Source organism: Notothenia rossii (genome assembly GCF_949606895.1).
Source record: "Notothenia rossii genome assembly, chromosome: 6".
Taxonomy (NCBI): Eukaryota; Metazoa; Chordata; class Actinopteri; order Perciformes; family Nototheniidae; genus Notothenia; species Notothenia rossii.
In genome coordinates, this window is record NC_136909.1 from 41590265 (window position 1) to 41617842 (window position 27578).

Here is a 27578-nt window from a genome sequence, read left to right on the forward strand (position 1 = left end):
CTGTGTACTTCTCCACCCGACATGTATATGATTTTGTTGATATGTAAAGATACATGTGCACAGACCCTCCTGGAAGACATTTGTGTTGTTGCGCTCAGGGAAAAGTGACAGCAGTTGTGAGTAAAATAATAATAATAATAATACATGGGATTTTCATAGCGGTTTTCCTAATGCTCAAAGAGTAATGAGAAGTATGTAAGTATTATGAGAGTAAAGACAATAAGGAAAGGATGCTTGTGACTAGAGATACAGATATCAGACAAGCTAAACATTGAAAATAAAAAGCAGGAAATCATACCTTTATCCCAGATGATATTTATTATCTTGGTAAGCAAATGACAAAACACTGAAAGTGAAGATAAAAGACTATAAATAAATAGAAAATTAATGAGATGCTAGGGATTATTCATGGAGGACATACATAAGTAAACTGAAGAATAAATTAGAAAAAAACAAAAGCTACATTATTCTTTTAAAAGCTTGTTGAACCTTTAAAAAAACTTTTCTGCATAGATAGTCTTGTATTCAAAGTTTGTGTACTAGGTCTGCAAGGTTGTTAAAATACCCCCATCGTACAGTTCTGATATGCACCCGTTCTTGGATTACAAACTTAAAGAATACACCGCTCAAAAAAATACTAGTTTTAAGATTTCCTATGATCATGTACACAGTGATCTGAGGTGACAAAGCATCTTACTTCATAACTCTACATTGTAGTTTCTAAGAGAAGGTACAAAGTGATAAGGGTTACATGGAAGCTGATGGAGATGGTGGAATGGGGAGCTTGACTAGCGTCTGCACCAAACGCAGCATATCGTCTCAATGTAGCCAATCAGAAGGAACCTCTACATGCACACACTGCATCCGGGGTCCCAATGGGACGCCAATGCTCCTGCCACATTTAGATGTGATCTGAGATGCATGTGAATACATGGTCTAGTTGCCACCTTGTAAAGTACTATTGTGAACCAGGATATATTGGGTACCCCAAAGCTTTATGTTAGAAATGCATAGTAGGGGTCACCAGCTCATAGAAACTGCCAGTTGCTAACTTGCACAATTAGCATAAGCATTCATTACCATTATGACAACAGTTTAAAAATAGCTTGACAGATTTGGACAATTTTGGAGTGGTATTGGACGTTATTGGGGATGCCGAATACATGTCTGACATTTTCCAGATAAATAATGGCAGTTTATAACAGAAAATGTACATATTTGTACTCTTTGGGCTGGTTTTGATACATTTTTGGTCGATTTTGAAGTTTTAGTGGATTCTGGATCATTTAATTGTCCACACTACAGATGATAATTGTATTCTTGTGCTCTCTATACCCAATGGTCGCAACACTACTCATGGTAATCAAAATCGGCCCACGAGAGTACAACTATTGCCATTCTCTGGTTGAAACATTTTTGATCCTAAAATGGATTCAGCATCCCACAAAACCATGCAAAAATGGTCCAAACCAGCCATGTCCTTTTAAAAAATATATATTGTTAACATATAGGCTATAATGCCATTCAATTCAATTAACGCAACATATGCTAATTGTGCATTTGCAAGTTAGCATCTGGCCGTTTCTATGTGCTTTGGATCCGTACCATTTCTAACATAAAACTTTGGGACACTCAACATTACTATTTGTTACCTTGTGTGACGATATATTCATTGAAGAATAATAAACAAATAGTGAGAAGGACCCATAACGTCCCAAAACGATAGATCCTATTCAAACTGAAGACCATTATATGTTCTAACACACCATTCTTTCCATATTAATACAGATGAGACAGTGTGGTGAGAGGAGCTAGCATTTACACCGTCTACATTATAGAGAGGTGCAAGAGTGAGTCCAAAATCCTGGAAATGAGTTAGCATGTTACCACTTCCTGATCCCTCGTCGAAGGAGTCAACTGTTTATTAAACAAGTTTTTGGTTAGATATACCGAAATAAGGTATGCGATGAAAGCAAGCTGAAGAGATGTTCACATTTTTTTTTCTCGACTTAAAATAGCAGTAAAAGCCCCACTAGTGAATTTTGGAAGCTTCTGTGTCACAAAAACAGCTGCTGCCAACAAGCGTCTAAATGAGACTACTTAAGGTCATTACACTTAACATTAGCCGCCATTAGCTTAGCGGTGGTGACCGTGCTGTAGCTTATAGACTAACGTTAACTTTTTACTTCTGGCAGTTGCATTTAAGCTTCACAAAACATAAAGTGGTGTTAATATGTGGAGATTATCCTGCAGAACAAATGTGTATGGTCAATAACTTTAGTTTGATCTTATTTTCTATCTTTTTATCCAAAGGAAAAATCACATTGCTTTTAGAGGAGGGAGCCCTTGCAATGCTAACTTCCGTTACTGCATCACTCTAGGGATGAACTGTGCAGCATGTTACAACTTTTAAAAGAGTGTTATAAGTGATTCCTTAACACAAATACAGAAGGTAGACCTTGACCTTTTTCATGTTACCTCTATTTTTGTACAAGGTAGTAACACAAAGCAGCTAGGACTATGTTAACAAGCTTGGTGCAAAAATAACAAACAATATTTTCAAAAATAGTCAGTAAGTCAATAGTACCCCACAAAACAATGATTGCCTATTATCATCATCAAATCGTCCAAAGTGCTGTTCAGTGTTGCACACTACACACCTGTAACAGATGAAGTAGGAGTAGAAACGGCAGCATGTAGCACCACAGAATGTCGGGGGGGGGCCACCTCCCCCGCTCTTTATCCTTCAAGTCAAACATCAGTGCCGCTAAACTGCTAAAGCTAACATTTCTCTGCTTATATATTAATAAGTGCTTCAGTTTGCCAGAAGGTAAGACTTTGCAAGTTAGCTATGACTTTACACATGGTAAACATAACGTTATATTTAGCTAACTAATAGCTTTTTTGGCTTTCTGTTGCAAGCTACTGTAACTTAGCACTTAGCTACATAGATAGGAGTTACTGACAATATTCAGCAGAGGAATTGACCAGGAGCAGCAAACCAAGGACCCACAGAACGGAAAAGAAGAGAACATGACATGATTAATAAATGTTACCACTTTCAGAACGGAAAATTAAGGAAGTTTGAAGGAAAACCGGGGTGTGCTTAAACCCTGTCACTGCAAGAAATGAGGGCCAAGGGATCCCATGATCCTCTGCGTCAGGTCTCTGGAGCACCAGTCAGTATGCATGTCTCATCGAGAGAACGCTGGAACCTAAATAATGCAATGTGCGAAGTGAAGTTTTCCTATTGTTGTTCTTATTTTTCATATTCCCCTCAGCTTTCACTCTAGAATTAAGACTTTTGAAAGAAGAGAAAAACTTAAATAAAACTGTTACTGTAAAATAGTAAATTCACAATAATAAATTGAGGTTTAATAATTATTAAACTATGTAACAAATGATTGTGTCATTTATTTATCCTACTTTATTTATTATTATTTCATTTGTTAAGTGAGATTTTTTGAGAGTTATAATGCATGCACATTCGGCTTCGTGCTCCTCCTGTGGCAGCTGCATTTAGTTATCTGAAATACTGAAACCAAGTAAGATGTGCAGAAGAGTGCCGAACTGCCACTAACAGAAGCAGTGGCAGTTTGACCTGAGGTGACCTGTGGTGGCCACATCGTGAACATTTCCATTCTGAAGGGGTGCTGGCTCAGATGAAGCTCAAGAGAATCCAGATGTTGCAGAGAAGGAACAGACTGGGCATGGTCAAACTCCCCCATGCTCTCACTGTCAGGAGGAGAGTCGCCGCGCTGCATCAGACACACTGTCAGTGAGTCAGCTGATCCTAAATCTGTGTCTAAAGGCAACTTCAATGTTGAGAAAGCTGGATGGGACTCCCTGTTCTCCGTCAAGGCTGCTGACCGATGACAGTGTCTAACCACTTCTTGTATGCCAGGGCGAAGCGTCTCTGCTCAGGGTTGCAGCAGCCGTCCAGAAAGCCGCTCACAAAGCTGGGCTCAGAGGGCAGGGCGGGGGGGCTGGGCGGCCGGACGCCTGTCTTTAGTCTTTTGCTGTCCCGCGGGTCGGACAAGGACGCCCCTTCGACCTCCATAGCTTCAGCAGGGTGGCCCTGTCCGTTCACACCTCCCCCTCCACCTGCAGAGCTCTGAGCGCTGAGCGTGGGGGGGGCAGGGTCCCCGTTACTGCTGAGGACCCCCGACCTTCTCTCTCCGTTTGTGCTGCCCTTTTGCTGCTGCTCCCTCCTCCAGTGGTGCCACAAGTAGAACACGTGCCTCCTAGAAGGGATGGAAACATACATTCAGTTATGAACAGTGCTGGGGGTAAGGTGCTGCAAAGTAACATGTTACAGAAATCAGATTACATTTATCTTAGATAATTACTCCGACTATCTGCATAACGGGAGGACAGAAAAATAAATCAAATGTCCCTTTTGGCTTGCGCTACACTCAGAGTTCATGTATGAGGAGACGGAGCAAAAATGTCAGTTTCATAGACAGTCGCAGCGTACAGCATGGAGGACATGTTCGCCATCTTTCAGAAACATATTGATAATGTGGGGGGGCGGCCCCCATCACACAGGAACACTTGAAGCTACCTGGACCAGAGTTCTGATAACTGAGCTACAGAAAACATGATGTTCAGACAAAGAGCAGAAAATAGAGCTCTGTGATCAGTGCTGTCCTTATTAGATTAAGGATTTGTGCTGATCTGGCAGAAATTAGGTTGAACTTATTATTGTTATTTGATTTGTGGTGCTTATCAGGCGATGTTATAGAGTAATCCACAAGTAATGTAACTAGTAGTGTAACTAATTATTTTCAGCAGTGAGTAATTAAGTAATGTAAGGTATTACTTATTTTCTTTTTTTTGATAATAACTAATATTATCGTGGCATAACATGGAGTGATGTTTTAAATTGGGATCTGGACCAAACAAATATGTTAAGTCTTCATAATATGTATTGTAGGCGGGGATATCTCAGCAGCACCACAATACTCCATTGGATATGCTATTGTATTTGTTACAAATAGGAATTCAAGCATTTTTATTTAAAGAAACTTGTTTTTAGAAAATATTTGAAACAAGTTGATGTGTACACTTGTTTGAGGAATCATTAATAGACAGCTAAAAACACAGACTATTTTTTGCAATCAACAAATAATCATATTTTAGAAGTTGATAATGCATTTTGTGTAAAAATCCAAATTGTTGGTTGGAGTACACACTATTTCGAGGAGTAACCGTAGACATTATTATAAATGGTGAAACAAGTTCCAAGAAATTGTATTCAAAGATAGTTCTTCAGTTTATCTACCAAGATAGTCACCCACAGCATTTGACAGGTTCGAAAGTCGCAAACAGAGGTGGAAGTATTCAGATCTCGTACTTAAATAAAAGTACCACACTGTAGGAATACTCTGTTACAGTAAAAGTCCTGCATTCTAAATGTTACTCAAGTAAAAGTACAAAAGTATTAGTATACAAATGAACTTAAAGTACCAAAAGTAAAAGTAGTCATTGTGCAGATTGGTCCATTTCAGAATAATATATATGATATGTTTTAAAATGATTGATCATTAAAGTGTTCTCAAAGCTGGTAAAGGTGCAGCTAGTTTGAATGACTTTATATACTGCAGGGTAGCTTGTGGATTTACTCCAGGTGGAACTAAAGTCTGATTTAACACTTGATTATATTTCACATCATTCATCCAGATCTGTAAAGTCACTAAAGGGATTAAATACATGTCGAGGAGTAAAAGTACACCATTATAACATTGAAATACTTAATTCCAGTACAAGTATCTCAAAATTGTACTTGAGTACATGTACTTAGTTACTTTACACTGTTGGTCGCAGATAGTCAGATCTTACAAATGTGAAAACCAACAACACCATACGACACCAGCAAATAAAAAGCAACAGAAGTAAGTCACCGGAAATGGACAAATGTCTGTTACGGCCCCCTTTGAGGGCTCACCTGTGACTCCAGAGGGTCTCGTGCCCGGGGAAGGACTGGATGAGGTCTGAGCACAGCTCCATCTCCTGGTGGAACAGCTTTAGGACTGTGTTGGCGCTCAGCTGCCACTCCTCGTCGGTGGCTGCCTCTGCTTCTGACAGCTCCCCGTTGGCCTGGCTGAGGTGGAGACGGCTGCTGCTGGGGGCTGTGCTGCACCGCTGCTGGGGGGAGGAGGTGGAAGCTGGAGTCTGGGAGAGCTCAGTGATCAGCGCCTTGAGCAGGAACTGGCGGTAGTGGAAGCCGCTGTGGTCGGACACGTGCATTGACACCCACAGGCGCATGGAGGACAGCTCATCATGGAGAACCTGGGATACAATACATTCCATAATCATTTATTGTCAGATGAAGTATGCCATTTTACTTGCAACACAGCAGCTTCGTTTGCAACATCAAACAAGGACACATCTCAAGACACGATACAAGCAAAATAAACATTTGACATAACATCATGGTCAGTGAAGAGAAAAGACAAAAATGATCCTTTAGCGTTCATTTGACTTGAAGGCATGCTTCAGTCTGACTTTGTTAAATCGCCGGCCCTGTATCTCTGATTTGATGGTACCAATTCATATTGACTGTTCAGAACATGGCTGGGGTCAAAGATGATGTTAACATGTTATTATATTATTGTTGTGGACAACAGCCCACCGACAGACAATGGAGATTTGCCATGGTTGCCTGCTGCTGTCTTACCTGAGAGACGCAGGAGGAAGACAAAGCGGGGGTCCCGTGCCGGGCTTCAAATCAGACTGAGGAAACAAGAAAACCGACCCCCTCTTCCGAGTATTCTTCTGGCTATTGTTCAATCCATTGAAAATAAGCTAGGTGAACTCAGAAGTCGGATTGCTTTTCAATGGGACATTAAGAACTGTAACGTGTTAACTTTCACTGAGACTTGGCTGAACCCCGCTATCCCGGACTCCGCCATTGTTCCTGACGGATTCACTATTTTCCGCCAGGACCGGACAGTTAACTCGGGGAAAAGTAAGGGTGTGTGTGTATCATGATAAACAATAACTGGTGCACAGATGTGAGGATTATTTCTTCGAACTGTTCCGCTCATCTAGAGCACCTCATGGTAACATGCCGGGCTTTTCACCTGCCGAGAGAATTTACATCTGTTGTGATTAGAGCAGTGTATATTCCGCCGCTCGCCGAAAACCACACAGCACTCGCAGCTGTTTGGGATTATCGACAAGACTGAGACTTCACGGCCAGAGATGGCGTTCGATGTGGCCGGGGATTTCAACACCGCTAACATGAAGAAGGTTCTGCTGTCCCTTTTCGACATGGATATAAGGCTCTCCCTCGCCCTCCCTTCGGCAAATCAGACCACATCTCACTGCTGCTGCTGCCTGCTTACAAGCAGAAACTCAAACGGGACAGACCGGTGACAGTACAGCGCTGAAGTGAGGAGTCAGATTCAGCTCTGCAAGACTGCTTTGCATCTACGGAGTGGAGTGTGTTTGAGGACAACAACATCAACACACACACGGACACGGTCATCTGCTACATTGGGAAATGCATCGATGACGTGGTACCGAAGGTTTCTGTACGAACATTCCCGAATCAAAATCCCTGGATAAACGCCGAGGTGCGTGGCAAACTGAGAGCACGCAATGTCGCGCACAGAGCTGGAGATTTGGAGGAGTACAGGAAATCTAGGTATGAACTCCGGAGAGCTATCAGCATCAAAGAGACAGTACAAAGAGAAGGCGGAACCTGACTTCAAAGGCTGTAACACCCGGAACATGTGGGCGGGACTAAGAACAATGACAGACTACAAAGGAGCAGCGGGGGGTGCTGTGGGAGTGTCTGCGTGCGCATCTCTCCCAGATGAGCTGAACTGTTTTTTTGCTCGCTTCGAGAGCAACCAGGCTGTGGAGGCACAGAAGGACCAGGCCCTGCCCTTTTCTTTTAAACAGGGCAGATGTGTGCAAATTCTTTAAAAGGGTTAACCCACACAAGGCTCCTGGACCTGACGGCATCCCTGGCCGTGTTCTCAGGGTGTGTGCAGTTCAGCTGGCAGAGGTGTTCAGACATCTTCAACAGGTCCCTGCTGCAGTCTGTAGTCCCCACATGCTTCAAACACTCCACCATTGTTCCTGTCCCCAAAAAGACAACAATCCGCAGCCTCAACGACTACCGTCCCGTAGCACTCACCTCCATCATAATGAAGTGCTTTGAGCAGTTAGTCCAGGGGTCTGCAACCTTTTTGACCAAAAGAGCCATTTTGCTCCTTTTTCCCCCAAACATTTTTTGTCTGGAGCCGCAAAACATATTTCATAGCTTGATAGCTAAGTTCAGGGTTCTTTTCCAAAGTCAAATTCAAGCACTTTTCAAGCATTTTCAAGGTGCATTCTCAAGCTTTTCAAGCATCTTACAGCTGTTGTAAATTCCATATTTATATACACATACTCAAATGATTATTACCCTACCTCACATTAAATCAGATTATCTTTATGCTATAAACAACCAAATGTGTGTTTCGTGATAGCATTCTATATGAGGATGAAAAATTAAAGAAAAGAAAACTAAGTTTAATATTTCAAAATGAGTGACCCATCTGTACGTAGACTGGGCCTCCCATATAACCTGGCTGAGCCAATATAAAACAATCAGCCAAATAACTTTTCAATACATTATTGATTACTATTTTTTAGGTACTTTTAGGTTGGCAGTAAACACAAGTCAGAGGTAAATGGTGTACTTTTCCTCCTCTACATGTATTTAATACCTTCAGTTACTTCACAGATGTGGATGAATGATGTGAAATATAATCAAGTGTTAAATCCGACTTTAGTTCCACCTGGAGTAAATCCACAAGCTACCCTGCAGTATACAAAGTCATTCAAACTAGCTGCACCTTTACCAGCTTTGAGAACACTTTCATGATCAATCATTATAAAACATATCATATCTATTATTCTGAAATGGACCAATCTGCACAATGACTACTTTTACTGTTGCTACTTTCACTATATTTTGATGATAATACTTTTCTACTTTCACTTGAGGAACATTTTGAATACAGGGCTTTTACTGTAACGGAGTATTCCTACACTCTGGTACTTCTACTTTTACTCAAGTACAACATCTGAGTACTTCTACTTTTACTCAAGTACCAGATCTGAGTACTTCTACTTTCACTACAAGATCTGAGTACTTGTACTTTTACTCAAGTACAATATATGAGTACTTATTCCACCTCTGGTAGCGTATTAGCCTGAATTGTAGCCACAAAATCACGCAGAGCTGCATAAAAATAGACTTACAATGGTAACAAGTGGAAAATAATATTTACAAATGTGTACAATGATTTGTAGGTAATTTTGACTACTCAAGACACCTGACTTATACATATTCAAAGGAAGACTGTGTTCATTCTACAATTACATGGGATTAACACTAGCACCCCCATCGGGTCAATTTCACCCACAGCTGTTTTTTTTATTGTATTTAACTTTTTTTCAATATTAAAGCAGGGCTCGACATTAAGGACTGCCCGATGGCCCGGGGCCATCTAGTATTTAGCTCGGGCCATGAAGCCTCACCTGCTAGTTGCCCGATCGGGCAATCTATTATACCAGTATCATGCAGCTCGCGGATCCAGTAATGAGTGACCCGACAGTAAAACTAAACATATCTATAACTAGTTTAGGTAGTTTGAGAGGTAATTAAAATAGCTACGTGTGATATTCTAACCTGAAGTGTGTGTTTTGTCCGCTCACCGCTGCATGTGATCATGCAGAGCTGCGTGTCGACTCGTCAGCAGCAGCTGATCTCTCTCTCTCCCGTCAGATTAGACTTCACTCGCGTTTATGTCCATATCGATCAGATCCAGCTAGTTTTAGCTAATGATATGACTACCTGCTTATTAAAAGACACCGTGACCTAAACAATAAGTGTCGCTATACAACTGGGTGAGGCCACAAAGTATAGCGCAGCATTATGCATTTGTTTACATGCCCACCGGCACCCCGAGGCATTGGCAACAGATCAACGCACAATCAACCCATACAGCACATCTCTTTCTCCACATTATGTGTTACACATTTGAATTGACTACTCTTGTCTGTCACATACTCTTCTTGTCTGTCACATAAGTGGCGCAACTGAAGCGGTATTGCGCTAAAGGGAAATTATTTTGACCGGACATTTTGACCAAAGAGATTTAGATATGCTTGCTAACGGGAACTCTGGCGTCGCCATTGTGTGTGCTTCGCGGATGCACTCGGCTGCTCGGTCAGCTTCTGGATGAGGAGGCATTCCTTCGACCAACTTACAGTAGATAACATTACAAACATTTTTAACAGGGGCCATAATAGCGTAAATAATGTTTGTTTTGGCAGTTATAACTGAATTTAATGTTTTCTACTTTTTTACATCTGGGAAGGCATTTGCCTTCAACAGATGGAAAGTGTCTTGACCAACAACGTAAGTATTTATTATAGCTATGCAGGGCATGCAAGCGAGCAAACACAAACAAGTGAAATGAAGAATACAATTGAAATTGTATTATTGTGGTGGTTCATCTTATAATTCAGTCTAGAGAATGCACCAGACAGCATCTAAGACCTGCAAAAATCTAAATGTTCTAGGGGGAGGCCCTCCAAACCCTTCGTGCGTCATTTCGTCCGCGCGCATTTTTCAGGGCAATCTCTATTGGGCTCAGGGCCATCTGTAAATTAGCTTAGATGGCCCACAGGGCCATCTCCCAAAATCCTTAATGTCATGCACTGTAAAGTCTCCCAGTCCGCGACTTTTCCTGAAAGTGTGTTATGTAGCACCCTCTGTTGTTAAAAAATTTCAATATGAAGTCAGATTGAAGAAATCGCCCAAAAAATTGCCATTTATACCTATTTCCGCCAGCGGGTCATATTGACCCCACCCCTTTTCACGCTATTGATTTCGCGTGTAAACCTATGGTGTAAACATAAACATGACGTGTTGCTATAGCAACACCCTTTGTCTCCTGCGGTTCCTTATAGATTGAGAGATAGATTGAGATAGATTGAGAGAGAGGGGAGAGAGATATATATAGATAGATAGATAGATAGATAGATAGATAGATAGATAGATAGATAGATAGATAGATAGATAGTGTTAGAAATTAAAATCAATGTTTTAATGGGGAAATGTAGTTTAAACATGCCGTCAGTTTTAATGCTCTTTTATACTGAAAAACCAGAAATTCTTGTGCACAAGCAGTTAAGCTTTTAAGCTTTTATTCTGAAAATCCTTCATCTCCGGTTAGCATTTAGCATGTGGCTAATATACGATTTCCTGAAGAGGTGAATTTAGTAGCGAAATGATATGGAGTGGTGCAAACCGAAGCCTACTGATTTAACACTACAACTATAGATGTCGAGATACTACCATGCTGAATATTAAATGAAGGTACAGTTTATTTGAATACATTGTTTACAGACGAGAGTAGCATGTGACAACATCCGGAATGACCGGAAACCAAACGAGCCGAGAAGTATTGTTTAGAGTATTGATTACAGCGTTTAGAATGTGTTAAATGAAAAGTGATGAAAGAGAATATGAGGAGAAACGGCGTGTTAAGCATATATTGAATGTGAAAAGAACCTATCCTCTGTTTAAATGCAATAACGGACATTGGAGACGAGGCGAGCCGGCTGGCGGGGAGGAGCCAGCACACCATATATAAACAGCCACGGAGGAGAGATCCAGGCTCTTCTCTTCCCTATCGAGGAGCGGATCACAGCTGTTTGTCTGACTGAACAATATTCTGTCTGTAACACTACCGCGCCTTTTTTAATTAAAGTACCCAATTGAACTTTCACAGAGACTCCATTTAGTCTCCTATTTTAAAGCTTCTCTCCTGGTCGGGAGAATAACGAACACAGTTAACAATCTGGTGACTTCCCTGACGTGATCTCGCTGACCGAGGAGAGAAAACCAACCGGCTTTTTCCTGGAGACGCTTGCAGCCATTCGACACACAAGAGCTCAAATCAATCGGTAAGAAGATGCCTGTTATGACAAAGATTCTTCACTAGTTAAACTAGGCAAAGTTAGATTTGTGTGTTTGATGGCAGCCGGCTGATCCTGAAAATAGCTGTGCATTTTAATGTTAAAACAACCCAAATTGATAAAATAATCACTCTAAAACCACGAGGCGTTGTTTTGTCACAAGCAGGGTGAGTTCACACTTTCTTTTGTTCCATTAACCCTGCATGCTATTAACCACGTGTGGGTGTTGAATTTTAAATATATAGTGTGTGGACATTGTACTTCGGATAGGTGCCTTGCTGCTTTCACATGGGTGTCTCTTGTTACGTTAATAGTTATTTAGCCTATGACGTAAGGGTATATAGCCCATTTAACGACTTTTTGTTAAGATCTGGAGACATAGCGAATCGGTTAAGGGCCGAGAAAGTGAAAAGTAGCGGGGCATAGTGAATCAGCTAAGGGCTAAGACCGAAGTCAGTGAAGAAAGTCCTTTTCAAGAAAGGCTTGGTTAAGGTCTAGGCCTTTATCAGTGGTTAAAACTGTTCTGTTTAAAAAAAGATATTGCGGGTGGGTTACGGTAATCGGAGTTACAGCAGCAGTGCAGTAATAAGACGACGGTCTATTATCAGTGGCTGATAGGTCTCCATATTAGTCCCAGTTTGGCGTGTCCAAATAGCAACAGTTAACCATAGTCGACTATAAAGTCAAATATTACGTGAACAGGTTTATAGCTAGTGCGTAAGGGTTCCTAACTTTAAGTGATGATATCAATAAGATAAAGCCCATAGTCGACTATAAAGTCAAATATTACGTGAACAGGTTTATAGCTAGTGCGTAAGGGTTCCTAACTTTAAGTGATGATATCAATAAGATAAAGCCCATTTTTTCATAGTAAACTAGATAGAAATGTGGTTATTTTAAACTAAGTGTTGTTTTGGCTTGTATTTCAGGGTTTATGATACCACACCAGTGGTTTACTTTGTTACTGTTCGTTTAAAGATCACCTAGCCATTGTTTAAACTCCCACCTGGGAGCCGCATGGACAAATCTCTTTGTCTACAGGTCAGAGTGCGAAATAATCGGGTGCCATCTTGTTTACACCCCACATGTGGAAAAACAAAGACAGGGCAATCGCCATTTCGTGAAATGCTAATTCAAAGCACTCCTTTCTTTGTTCTTATGCAGCTGGTTTCACTCCAATGAGGCATTTTCCTGACCTCCATCTTGTGAAGAACGAATAATACTTCTTGTCACAGTTGGAACTAGAAGGCTGAATCAATTTTTGGATATTAGAGAGAAGGATTGTTGTATTTCCAAAGATTTGAAGTATTGCTGCTGGCAAATGTGTTTTGGCGGTTTTTGAAATATTCTTCTTTGCAAATGTGTTTTGGCGGTTTTTGAAATATTCTTCTTTGCAAATGTGTTTTGGCGGTTATGTGTTGTGTTGTTTAACCATAGTGTAAATTCCTATTTTAAAGATATTTTTGAGGAAACTAAGTTTCTCCTTGTTAAAAACGAGTCAGTTTTGAAACAGCTATTCCCTAGTGGATTAAGCTGGAATTTAAAATAGCGCACTCTGGTGGTAGTACAGAATTATTACCCAAATAGCGGAAACACCATAACATTGTGAATATTCTTCTTTGCAAATGTGTTTTGGCGGTTATGTGTTGTGTTGTTTAACCATAGTGTAAATTCCTATTTTAAAGATATTTTTGAGGAAACTAAGTTTCTCCTTGTTAAAAACGAGTCAGTTTTGAAACAGCTATTCCCTAGTGGATTAAGCTGGAATTTAAAATAGCGCACTCTGGTGGTAGTACAGAATTATTACCCAAATAGCGGAAACACCATAACATTGTGAATATTCTTCTTTGCAAATGTGTTTTGGCGGTTATGTGTTGTGTTGTTTAACCATAGTGTAAATTCCTATTTTAAAGATATTTTTGAGGAAACTAAGTTTCTCCTTGTTAAAAACGAGTCAGTTTTGAAACAGCTATTCCCTAGTGGATTAAGCTGGAATTTAAAATAGCGCACTCTGGTGGTAGTACAGAATTATTACCCAAATAGCGGAAACACCATAACATTGTGAATTTGAACCAAATTCATATTTCAAAGTCAAAACTATACTGTACACTGTACAATTTTTATTTTTAACAATTTAAAATTTGCACAAATTTTTATTTTTTAAACAATTTAGAATTTGCAAAATTTTTATATTTTAATTTACTTTAATAATATAAAAAATTTAAAAAAAAAAAAAAAAAATTTAAAAAAAAACAACCTGATTTAAAGTTAAGATCGGATGACATAGGATATTAAAATCAGGAACAAAGGTGCTAGTCAGAGGATTAGTGCTTCAATCCTTGATAAACTTCATAATTTCATTCGAATAAGAAGAGAACATGTCACTTAAAGACACTAAGTTGAGACCAGACGCAGAACCATGCACAACTGCAGTTATTAAGGAAAGGGTAAAAATCAGATCAGATGCTACAACAGTTCCAAATCTTAGATGGAAGACATGGACCCAATATAAGAAACTGTTGGAACAGTGGCAAACGAGAGGACTGCTTCCAGCAGATAATCAGCCTGAACCAACGAAAGCCCATAGAAAAGCAGTAATTGACCATGAAAATGGAGAATACCTGCGAGAACAACAAGCATGGATCAAAGCCGGACAACCCTCTTGGTATGGACCTGAAAACATTGCTATGAACAGAGCTGAAAAAAGAAAAGCTATGGTTGCAAGTCTGGTATTCCATCTGGAAGATGCCAGCCAAGGATTGACAAACAGCTTACATGTGGTAGAACTCAGCAGAAGAGAGGAAGAATCCAACAGAAGAATAGAAGAACTCGGCAGAATAATGGAAAAGGAACTCAACAGAAGAATGGAAGAGCAGCTCAACAGAGGAATGGAAGAGAGACGAAAGGCAGTTGAAGCCCATAATGACATTATTGCCGAAAGACAAAGGGAGGTGTCCGATAGGGTCGCTTGTCTCAAACCAGTGAAGAAGTCAACAAGAACCCAGCTGAACTAGAGAGTGACTGTTAACGGGAGAACAGTGACGGAGCGACGGAGACTGGCCCAACATTTTCCAGCCAGTACATAAATGGACCCCGTCAGAAGACCGGGGCTGTGTTTAAAGGGGAACTTCACTTATTCTTAGCCAGAAGTGTAGTTTTTAATCAAACAATTATGTGATTTATGGAGTCAGATTACATTTTTCTCATAAACACAATTTTATAATCGGTCTGAAGTATCTGTTTTAAGGCATGAGCCGCAGATTAAATAACATAACACTGATTGAGAGCTTGGATGAAGAAGTTGTAGGGTTTTTACAACAGTTTCAAGAATCAGTCTTTATTTATTTATTCTTGAGTAACTTTACTGATTTATAGTGTAGTGCGTAAGGCAATATCTCATTTGAGTGAGGGGCACCAGCCCTTCATGCAGGTCACTCTCTGTGAGAATAGTTCATATTTTCCCTCCAGTTTGGAGACAGATTATTTTATCATATGTTAGTTCAGCAGTGTCAACCAATCCTCTAATCCTAGAATTATTGAGACGCATTAGCGACACCAGGGGTATTGTTTTTCGCAGCAACGATGATGCATAACACCATGACAAAAGCCATTATTGAAACAAGTAAACTATTAGAAGTGCTAATTGCTGATTTTTTTTTATAGTGAATATGCATTTATACCATCAGAAAACCATAAATCATACGATATTTTTGTACCCCTTGTGGGTACACGGAGAAGTTATATTTCTTTAATGCAACGTTATGGGTTTTACATGTCCTGTTCAGAATAGGGTAATCATTGCAATATTAATTGAGCATTTTATGCTCAAAGGAGGGAGTGTCATGATTATACAGATATGTTGATTTCAGTGACGTTGTAGTTAATAAATAATAACATGTAGTCAACAAGAGGTATGCCGAAGCTCGGGCCTTCTCCAAGGAGGGAGTGGTCCAGTTTTAGATATTAGACAAATAGAAGTGGATGAATATGTCAGAACTCTGAGTAATATTATGCAAGTTTTGTCTACACAGCAGGCTAGGAAAACTACAGAGATACCAGACGAGACACCAGAAGAGACTCCTGTTCGGCCAGGTGATTGGGTGAGGGTGAAAGTTCACAAAAGACAGTGGGCTGATCCCCGGTGGACGGAAGCGTGAAAGGTTGTAACAAACTTCACACGCGATCTTTTCATCATATGAACAAATTATTCTTTAAGAGTTTTTTTTATTCATGTGTGAATTTGGGTAAGATTTAATTTGTTACAGTATAGACCTACAGTTTAAAGGGATGGTTTTAGTAACCACTCTATAAAAGCAGACAAATCTTTATTTGTATGGAAAATGTTAAAGGTAGAGCTAGTACCAAGCCAAAGATAGTGTTCAAATCTAGAGTATTGATTTCTCCATTGTAGCATGGTTATTACCTCAGGAGGGAAGATTAAGGTGGAAATAACATTTGTTTTTCGTCCAAGATGTAGAGTTTTAAAATGACACTGGGCAAAGAGCGAAAGCAAAGTTTAATTAAAAAAAAAAAAACTAATGTAGTTGGGAGTAATACATGCGAGGCCTTGGATCACTCATTGTGATGGTGCATATTTGTTACAACAAACATCGTTTAGGGAGAAGGGGTCGCTCAACCCACCCTGCAGATGTTTTAAATCTTACTTGCAGCTTCAGAGGGAGCGCACGGCACCAGAGTATGAGTTTTAAAAGACAAGCGCCACCAGCTCCTAAAGGTCATCCATTCAATCAGTGATGACCTGACTTTTAGAGATGTTATTTAAAGGAGAAACATATCTGCCATAAGTGTAAATTCCGGAATTGAACTGCAAACCATTAATGAAATGACTTCTGTTTTAAAGTTCTTGTTAAAGGAGGGAGTGATTATCACATGCTCGGGCACCCAAGGTTCCACACACTGTAAAAGGGGTTAGCATAGCTATTTAAGTAGACAAGAATTGAAAATAAATTAGTATAATGAGTTATTGATATTCCACTGGTTCTCACACCATTTCAGGGACTTTATCACTGCATTAGAACAGACCACTCAAAGGTACTGAGTAGGAACTTTTAAGTGATGAAACTCTACAACTGTTGTAACTGAGCAAAATCTTCTCCCAGAAATGACTGTCTAGAATGCCGTACCCCAGAGTAGAACGTACAACGGCCCCTTCTAGAGAACATATTACTTTCATACCTTAAATGGTATGAAAGGAGGGAGGGTACATTTCTCATGAGGAGATAATTACAAATGCTAGCAGAACAAGACGACCCACCCCCGTATACAGATGTTGATGACAATGATGAGTTAGTTTAAATGATGGATGTTCGGAGATGAGATTGATCAATGAATGTCCAGCTGATGTGATTCTTTACATTATGAAATCATGTGAAGAAGTGAGCAAAATAAAATGCTAAAATGGAGTGAATCCATTTCAATTTATTTTATACTATTCCAAGATAGTGTATTTTTATTTTCAATTTATTTTATACTATACCAAGATGGTCTATTTTATTTGACTTTACTATTTTATTGCTATTCTAAAATGGTTTATTTCTTTTCACTTTGTAAAAACAAGTGCCTTAACACTGAGCGTGGTATGAGAACGGTTTCTGTGAAAGGAGGGAGGAAGAAATGTTCTGATACCAAGCCATTGCTGCTATTTTGAAGAATCATATTGAATGTAAACACTAGAAGTTATGCATAAGGGAAAACTTTTATGTTTGAACACAGACAAGAATTTATTTTGTATTTTTGTAAAGCCGGCTGTAAAACCATTCCATTTGATTGTATGTTTGTTAATATGAGATATGTAATATGCAAAGTTCAGATGAAGAACTCATTGATTTCAGTATTATACACACCTTTTAGGTGTGTAAGGAGGGACTGTTAGAAATTAAAATCAATGTTTTAATGGGGAAATGTAGTTTAAACATGCCGTCAGTTTTAATGCTCTTTTATACTGAAAAACCAGAAATTCTTGTGCACAAGCAGTTAAGCTTTTAAGCTTTTATTCTGAAAATCCTTCATCTCCGGTTAGCATTTAGCATGTGGCTAATATACGATTTCCTGAAGAGGTGAATTTAGTAGCGAAATGATATGGAGTGGTGCAAACCGAAGCCTACTGATTTAACACTACAACTATAGATGTCGAGATACTACCATGCTGAATATTAAATGAAGGTACAGTTTATTTGAATACATTGTTTACAGACGAGAGTAGCATGTGACAACATCCGGAATGACCGGAAACCAAACGAGCCGAGAAGTATTGTTTAGAGTATTGATTACAGCGTTTAGAATGTGTTAAATGAAAAGTGATGAAAGAGAATATGAGGAGAAACGGCGTGTTAAGCATATATTGAATGTGAAAAGAACCTATCCTCTGTTTAAATGCAATAACGGACATTGGAGACGAGGCGAGCCGGCTGGCGGGGAGGAGCCAGCACACCATATATAAACAGCCACGGAGGAGAGATCCAGGCTCTTCTCTTCCCTATCGAGGAGCGGATCACAGCTGTTTGTCTGACTGAACAATATTCTGTCTGTAACACTACCGCGCCTTTTTTAATTAAAGTACCCAATTGAACTTTCACAGAGACTCCATTTAGTCTCCTATTTTAAAGCTTCTCTCCTGGTCGGGAGAATAACGAACACAGCTAACAATAGATAGATAGATAGATAGATAGATAGATAGATAGATAGATAGATAGATAGATAGATAGATAGATATTGATAGTGACAGTCTGTAGTGAAGGAGCACGCTGCGCAGCAAACAGCTGTTTGCTTTTCACCCAACAACGACAACCGCCTCACGAAACGCTATCTTGTAGTGTTAATAAACGAAACAATTTAACAAAATTGCTTTTCAAAATACCAATACCACAGGACCATTTTTTTTTTTAAGCAATATTTTTTTAGTGGCCCGAGCGGGCAAATTGAAATTACGTTATGTTGGCCGGGGTGTCTAAATAGTGCTTCCGGGACAGCGGGCCATTTATAATGTCGAGCCCTGTATATCATATGAAAAGCTGAGAGTCCACAGATTCTATTGGTATACGTTTCATCCCTGTGCGATCAAAAGATTATCAAACTTGTTTCGGCAAATTCAGATGATAAATACAACTTTGAAGCTTGTAAAGGCATAATTACAAGCGGGGAACGGAGTAATTTAACGTCACAGCAAGCGTAACAACAGCCGGTGTTTCTTGTGAGTGTTTCCCCGGTACACAAACACAATACACACAAACGCAAAAATACCCAAACACACACACACTCGCGAGCTTCCCCCAGACCAGTAATACAAACTAAAATGTGTCTTCGGGTCAATGTGACTGATTTCGATAGAGCAAGTCACATTTGGTTTAGGCACGAAACATACTACCAGTAGAAATACATTGCTTTTAAAATCGTTCTGTGTCGAATCAATAGATTATATTTTGTGACTATAACACAAAATGCCGTGAAACTTGGTTGAATTACAAGTGAGTGCTTCATCCTCTGAACACCACAGAATGGCGACTGTAACGCACATAACATAGGTACGCTCCTCTGAAATGATTGTCCCCTGCAATTATTATCCCTCATTCAGCTTGCTAACGTTAGCTTAAACAAACGTAACATGCAACGTTAGCCTAATCTAAAATGCTCTACTACGGCGTACCTTTCATGTGGCTCGTCAGTGCCGACTCTCCCATCGTTATTTTTTGCAAACTTTGCAGGAGGCTAGTCGTGGGCTTGACCCTCGTCTTATCCATGGCTTGTATTTGTCTTCTGCTAGCCAACGCTCGTTGAAACTGCAACCTCCTGGCATACTGTCATCTATCACTTATCAGAATGCCCAGGTCACACACCTAACAAAAACACTTGCCGGTCGCGCGCATAGCGCGGGAAGGCCGGAGCGGAGCTCTTTTATATAAAAGCGAAGCAATTAAACTGGCTCCGACTTCTTTATTTTCTTTTAATCTAAAAAGCGAAGTAAAGCATTTACATTTTCAAGCACTTTATCCCAAATTCAAGCACCATTCCCAAAATTCAAGCACTTTCCCAACCTTGAAAACACCACGTCAAATTTCAAGCATTTTCAAGGATTTCAAGCACCCGTACGAACCCTGTAAGTTGTATTTATTGTTATATCAGACAAAAACTACAGTTTTTTTGCATTTATTAGGCTATTTATTACATTATATAAAACTGTTAACCTCTAATAAGAAACAAAGAACTCCTATAAGGAGAATTACAAATAATACACACAGGCCTACTTTAAAATAAATTAAACACAGCACTTGGGGAGTCCTCTGCACATTTGAAGGAAAAAAAAATAATATTAAAATGGGCCCACTTTGAAATAAATAAAACATATAGCTGCAACCTAAAACGAGTTAAAGGTAGGGTAGGTAAGAATGGAGAAACCAGCTCGTGTGCGCTAGAATTTGAAAATACAAAACCGGAAAACATAGGCCTCTTCCTTCAGACTTTCTTACAGAACCCCTCCTCCAACACACACGAACGCGCATCATCAATGAGGCCACGAGATAAGTTTGTGCACAGATGGAAGGCTGACAGGCAGGTAGGCCATCCAGTTATTTTAGCCGGGTCGGCTAAAATGATTGGTCGTGCTTTTTACAGCGCTACGGCTTCCAGAGATTAATTTTGGTATGTATTTATTGTCAAAGCATTTAATATATTCATTGCTATCGGGACGTTAAGAGCATTCCATGGAATATAAAAAAAAGTGTTTTCTGAAATAAATTACATACCCCATTGAATTATGACTGAAGATTGTCAGCTGTCTTCCTCTCCCGTGTTGTTCCTCGATACGTAAAGGCTGCAGCACCGTTGACAACTTCTCTCTACATATCAAACATACCGGTAAACCAGCATCGTTTGCTGTGAAAGCATATATCTCTGTCCACACAGAATTAAATCCTGTGTTCCTCCGGTACTTTTCTTTGATTTATCCATAGTTCGCTCAGCTTCAGGTTCCTCGGGGTCCACATCACTGAGGACCTGACATGGACTCTTCACACCACCACCATCAACAAGAAACTCAACAGCAGCTCTTCTTCCTCCGCAGGCTGAGGAGGTTCAACATGGACTCCAGGATACTCTGCAGCTTCTACAGGTGCACCATAGAGAGTATCCTGACCTCCTACAGGTGCACCATAGAGGGCATCCTGACCTTCTACAGGTGCACCATAGAGAGTATCCTGACCTTCTACAGGTGCACCATAGAGAGTATCCTGACCTTCTTCAGGTGCACCATAGAGAGGATCCTGACCTTCTACAGGTGCACCATAGAGAGTATCCTGACCTTCTTCAGGTGCACCATAGAGAGGATCCTGACCTTCTACAGGTGCACCATAGAGAGGATCCTGACCTTCTACAGGTGCACCATAGAGAGGATCCTGACCTTCTACAGGTGTACCGTAGAGAGTATCCTGACCTTCTTCAGGTGCACCATAGAGAGTATCCTGACTGGTTGCATCACGGCCTGGTACAGCAGCTGCACCGCCCTCAATCGTAAGGCTTTACAGAGGGTGTTGAAAACTGCAGAGAACATCACCAGGACGGAGCTGCTATCTATGGAGGACCTTCACTCCCAGCGGCTCAGGAAGAAATCCCTCAGGATTATCAAAGACCCCCATCACCCCAGCCACAAACTGTTCTGTCTGCTGCCGTCTGGGAGGCGCTACCGCAGCACCGGGACTAAAACCACCAGACTCAGAGACAGTTTCATCCCACAGGCGATAAGACTGTTAAACACCTGAACTTTGAAACAACATCCATAACATTCATCTGGCTGCTACTTAGAAATGATTGATCTAATATATCATATTTCACTTTTTTTTTTTTTAACTATTGTTCTTTTTTTTTACTATTTACTTGCACTATATTTTTCAGCTTATCTGTTTTATTATATTGCACTGTGGGAGGAGCCTGTGACCTAAGATTGTCATCGTCATAACTACACTGTGGCTATGTTCGTATGGCAAATAAGAACCTTGAAACCTATTATGAAGGCTGCTTCATAGATTCTCTCACAGGGTTGACCTACCGTTGTTGAGCAGCATTTTAACTGGTGGAGCAGTTTTCATTTGAAAGTGGGAGACAAACACTTCTACAATGTAGTATTATAATACAATGAAAAAAACGGAAACCTTGAATTTAATTTATGTCAACACATTTCAAATTACTGTATTAGGTTAGTTGAAAGCAATAATATTAAGTTGAACCTAATAATTTTTATTTAAAATTAAAATTATTGCTTTCAACTAACCTAATACAGTTATGTTAAATCTGTTGACACTCTTTTATCACAATAAAATGTAATCTTAATACAAAAAAAATATATAAAAAGCATCTGATCCTACCTTGACGTTGCCCTGGCCCATGTGCTGCAGCACCCAGATGCGGTGGGACCATGCGTTGTAGTTGCTGGGGTAACGGCAGGCGGCGTCGGAGCACACCTTCATCTCCTGGTGGAGCGTCCGGGCCAGGTGCTCGCTGAGCTGCTGGCTCCTCTCTGCATTCCCCCTCTCTGCGTCCCCCCTCTCTGCGTCCCTCCTCTCTGCGTCCCCCCTCTCTGCGTCCCTCCTCTCTGCGTCCCCCTGCTGACACTTCTTGCTGTGGTCCACTGCAGAGCACTGACCCAGGATCTGCTGGAGCACCCAGCGCCTAAAGGGAAACAACCATTGCTGGGTCAGCACCTTCAGACACTGGTGTACGCTTACTTTTTACCAGACAATCACAATAATAATAATACACTTTATTTAATTAGAACCTGGCATGGAAGATGCAGCCCAAAGTGCTTTACATGACAAGACAAGATACGTAAAAATAAAGAGTATGGAACATTATTAAATACAAGTTATAAAAACAAAGAGAAAGAGTTAGATCATAAAACAATAAAACATGAACAGTGATAAAATTACCCCTTACTTTATTACCGTCCTAAGATCCAAGGGGAGGCTGTTCCACAGTTTAGAGCCTCCCCAGATTTCTTGTGAAATACTTCAGGTACTTCTAAAAGGAAGGCATTGGAGAGTCTGAGTGACCTTTATAAAATGAAAAGGCAGTCACTGATGTATGTAGGGGCAAGGATATTTAAAGCCAAGATACAATTTAACAATAGCTCTCCTCCTGCCACTGGAGGTGTGCAGTCCCGATTAGTCAGAGCAGCCAAAAGGGAACTTTATTTTGTAGTCACACAGCAGAGGGCAGGTAAGAAAGTTTGAATTTGAAACAGGAGACAAAGTGTCTGATGGAAATTAAGGACTATAAGTTCCAATTTTTACATTGGGTTGTTTTGTGTCGGTGCCTCAGTATTATAAATAGACTAATAATGTATTAACAACACAAAACATATTATTATGTAATGGTTGTTCTTAGCTAAAATAATGCTTATGTGCGTGTCCTTCTTGTCTTTATAGAAACAGGGATCTAACAACCTGTTTCCAATACAGAAACATATACAGGGGCACAGGACCTTTACCTGCGTTTAAATAGAGTTTCTCGATCTAAATTTAGACCATAGTTCTCCAGCTTTGGAAGCACGTTGATGGCACAGTGACTATTGGGGCAGAGTTTGTTGTTGAGTGGTCAAACCAAACGTTTGGACTGCTTCAACTTGTGTACAGCTTCGTTGCAGGATACAGAAAGAATAATGATTAGAAGTAGAAGCGGATTTTTTCTTGGGAGCCGAGAGAAGGAGCTGCCATTAAGACAATTCCAAAAATATTTGGGTATTGTTGCATTATGGCGATATTATAAAACAAAAATGACTATGTGCAAGCACTTGTTGTCAACGATCTTCTCTACCTCCGCATCATCAGTTGCCATCTCAAGTGCCACTGTCCTTGTGAGAATCTATTATCAAAGTAATTAGCTTACTGTATTAGGTTTATCAAATCAGAGTTTATTTAGAAAGCACATTTAAAAGCGATATTTGGTCGGGCCAAAGTGCTGTACATGTAATAAATACTACAATCAGATAAAAACACATTACTACAATCACAATAAAAGACAATAAATTACAACATATATAAAAAACACGGGAAAAGTCAAGAGTCGTGCTCCGCTCTGACTAAAAGGCCAGGGAGAAGAAGTGTGTTTTAAGAGTAGATTTAAAAACCCTTGGGGTCTGGGCCGACCTCACATGGAGGGGCAGAGTGTTCCAGAGCATAGGGCCAGCTGCTGCGAAGGCTTGATGTCATTTGATAGAAAAAGGGAGACGTTTGGTTCCTGTGACCAATGTTTGACTGACTCACATATTTACCAGCTTCCAATCATATCAACCACAACATTGTAGTCACTGTAATGTGCAGGAGTGAATCTGACAATGTGGAGAAGCAGCAAAGTCTAACCTGTGTATCCATGTCTCCGGGCTCTTGGGGAATTTGGTGAGAGCGAGCTGGCCCAGGTAGAGGTCTTTCTCTGGGTTAAGGACTCCGCATTGCAGCAGCTCCTTCCTGCAACAACAAGCAGCCATGCATCACTACCAGTGCTGGCATAGTTACTAAAATAAAAGTAATGGATTACACATAGTAGTCCTTTAAAAATAAAAAAGGTAATGCCTTTCTTTACTTCGTTACTCACTGCTGAAAGTAATTAGTTACACTTCTAGTTAGATTACTTTTTCTGATCACTCTGTAACATCGCCAGAGAAGCACCATACATCAAATAACAATATAAAGTTGAACTTTATTTATGCCAGATCAGCACAAACCCTTAATCTAATAAGGACAGCACTGATCATCACAGAGCTCTGTTTCTGCTCTTTGTCTGAACATCGTGTTTTCTGTAGCTCAGTTATCAGAACTCTGGTCCAGGTAGCTTCAAGTGTTCCTGTCTGATGGCGGCTGCCCCCCGGAGGAGTAGTGGAGCATGCTGATGAACGGGGGGGGGGGGGGACTTGGCGGACGATAACTGGGCAGCCCGCCCAAGTAAGTGTATGTGTGGGAAACCCTGGAATCTGATTACAGTACTGCGTTTCTTGGTAGCGCATTACCCCCCAACACTGCAGACTGTGGCCTTCTCCCACAGGGTCAGTACAGCATGCTTAAATCCCACTGCGGTGTGTTGAACTGGGATTATATGTATTTCCACATAATCGTCACAGCACTCAGCCAATGCACCACTCTAACTATATCCAGCTTTTAATATTAGGTCTTGTAAAGAGATATTCGATATTTCAAGAGACAACAAACAGCTCACCTTCAAAGAGAACAAATATTTGTGCTGCGAAAATGTATCTGTACCTGACATTCCATGCAGTGGTGAAGTCCGGGTTAAGCAGCAACAGAGTGCAGGTGATATCCGCTAAAGCTAAGAGACACACAAACATCAACAGTTAGCTCCTCTGATGTTCATCAGTATGGAGGAGGTTTACGGAAAAGGAAACCGCTTCTATATTAAACTTGCAAACTAGGTTTGTAAAATAAAGTAGCGTTCAAAAGAGTTGTGCAGGAATGAGTTCTAAGACATGGAAATTAGTTAGCATTTTACCACTTTTGATTCCCTTAACTAAAAGTCAACAGTTGCTTTTTTACGTGTGTCTTTGGTTGGAACGCTTGAAATATGGTCTGTTGTTTACACAAACTGAAGAGAACATCACAGTTTGTTTATGACATGAAATAAGTCAGTAAACACCCCACTGGTGTACAGCTAATCCTAACAAGTGACTAAATGAGACAACTAAACGTCCTCACGCTGAACATTAGCCGCCATTAGCTTAGCGGTGGTGATGCTCAGCCAAACATGTTGTAGTTAGTTTATGCATTTAGGATAAAAATGATAAAAGTGGTGCTTATATGTGGAGATATCCCTGCTCATAAAAACATGTAGGTGTCATAAATGCGTGTTTCCCAGAGATATTTTTTACTACGCAATATTCCGAAGTCCAAGTCCTTTTGTTGAGGAGACCTTCGGATGCCAACTTACTCTGTGATGTTAAACTGTATTGTTATGTTTACAATACAGGATACCTCAATTACAGTACAATGAATTTTGCGCCATATTAACTCCCTTGCACTTTCTCTTTCTGCACTGTGTTGTTGTGGGGGTATAGGTATACTCATATAGACAATGAAAACAGAGTTCTGGTCTTTAATCCATCAAAGATATTAATGTCACAATAAGTTAGACAAAATATAATAACATGATTTATTCGTTGTGGCAGATGTTGTGAGAGTTCAGGTACCTTCCCTCTCCAGCCAGTGTTTGCGCTGGCGGTAGAGCAGCAGCTTGTTGTGGACATATGGCAGCAGGAACTTGACACACCAGCTCTCCACACCCAGCTTGTTCTCCACCAGCACGATGGGACTGCGGTTGTAGCGGGCCTCTGGACACGGGATCACACCAATCTCATCACTGAGGGAGCATAGGAGGGAGAATTTTACTAGTTGTATGTGAACATAGAGGAATTGTTCGTACAACACAACATGGGGCTTGAGGCACATTCTTTGTATTTTTCTGACAATTTATAGAAACTATTTCCCCCAAAATGTTCTGCAATAGCTGGCAGAAAGAAGGTGAAATCTGTGTTTGTGGATCTAAAAGAGCAGTCTTACACATCCCATTTAAAACCTTTGAGAACAAAAACACCCAACAATATTAATAAGGTGCAGTCTGATCGAGGCTTATTTATAGAAGAGCCATCTTACAAATAAAATGTGTTTAACATTGTTATTGTAAATGTATATATTGGAAAAGATGCATTTTAATATGATGCAAGCTACGTATTATTTATAAGTACACCATAAAAGTTGAAATAATAAAATTCAATACTAAGGTGTATGGAAAGGTAGTGTTTCTTATCATCTACGCTACATTAATTATAAATAAAATAATTATTCACATTTCCTAATATTTAGGATAATGGGCTTTTGAAACCACAGAGTATAGAACCATAAGTACATATTAAGGTGTTATTTGCACTATAAATAGGTAATAAGCTAATACGACTGCTCTTGAAGGCATTTGTCAATACTGACAGGCCGATGCCGGCGTTCCTCTATTAAATAAGAAACTGAAGCAGCCCCACAACACCAAGGAATTGGGAAACAAAAGCTACATTTTCAAAAATGACACTTTTGATTTATCGTTCTGAATTACTAATCACATCATTGATGAGCTAACGTTGCTGGCCTGGGCAGAAGGTTTTGACAGCCGCCTTACCACGTCAAAGGGCGAGCTAACTGGCTAGACAAACAAACACACTGTTTATTTTGTTGTTTAACAGATAAATTATATATTTATAAGAACCGTTTCCAGCTATATATAAGAGAACAAACAAAAAGCTAAGCTAGCTAAACTGTCAACTTTCCCTGGACCGCTGTGATTCCAGGTAATAGTCCGAGCCCACACAGCTGAAAGACTGGGTCAAGCAGTGGTGTGTTCAGGGTCCACTGGATGAGACAGACCGCTCCAGTCCCTCTGCTATGTTCACGATAAATGTACTTACATGTTGGGGTTTCTCTTGAAGGCATTGGTGATGTCTTTGACAACTCGCTGGACCAAGACGTCCACCTCCTCCTCCGACTCCGCCATCTTTATGGCACCTAATGACGTTCACGTTACACGGACCAAAC

At 40.2% G+C, this 27578-nt stretch overlaps 1 protein-coding gene across 1 annotated transcript; it reads right to left on the minus strand.

The window, feature by feature from the left end:
* Window positions 1–299: 299 nt before the first annotated feature.
* Window positions 300–27578, minus strand: ptar1 (protein prenyltransferase alpha subunit repeat containing 1). The gene is made up of 7 exons (XM_079686841.1): window positions 27452–27578; window positions 26189–26358; window positions 25248–25314; window positions 24354–24458; window positions 22362–22665; window positions 5948–6291; window positions 300–4244 (listed from the first exon to the last, which is right to left on the minus strand). Exons 1-7 carry the CDS (start codon window positions 27535–27537, stop codon window positions 3857–3859), a joined length of 1464 nt encoding a protein of 487 aa, XP_079542967.1. The 5' UTR covers window positions 27538–27578; the 3' UTR covers window positions 300–3856.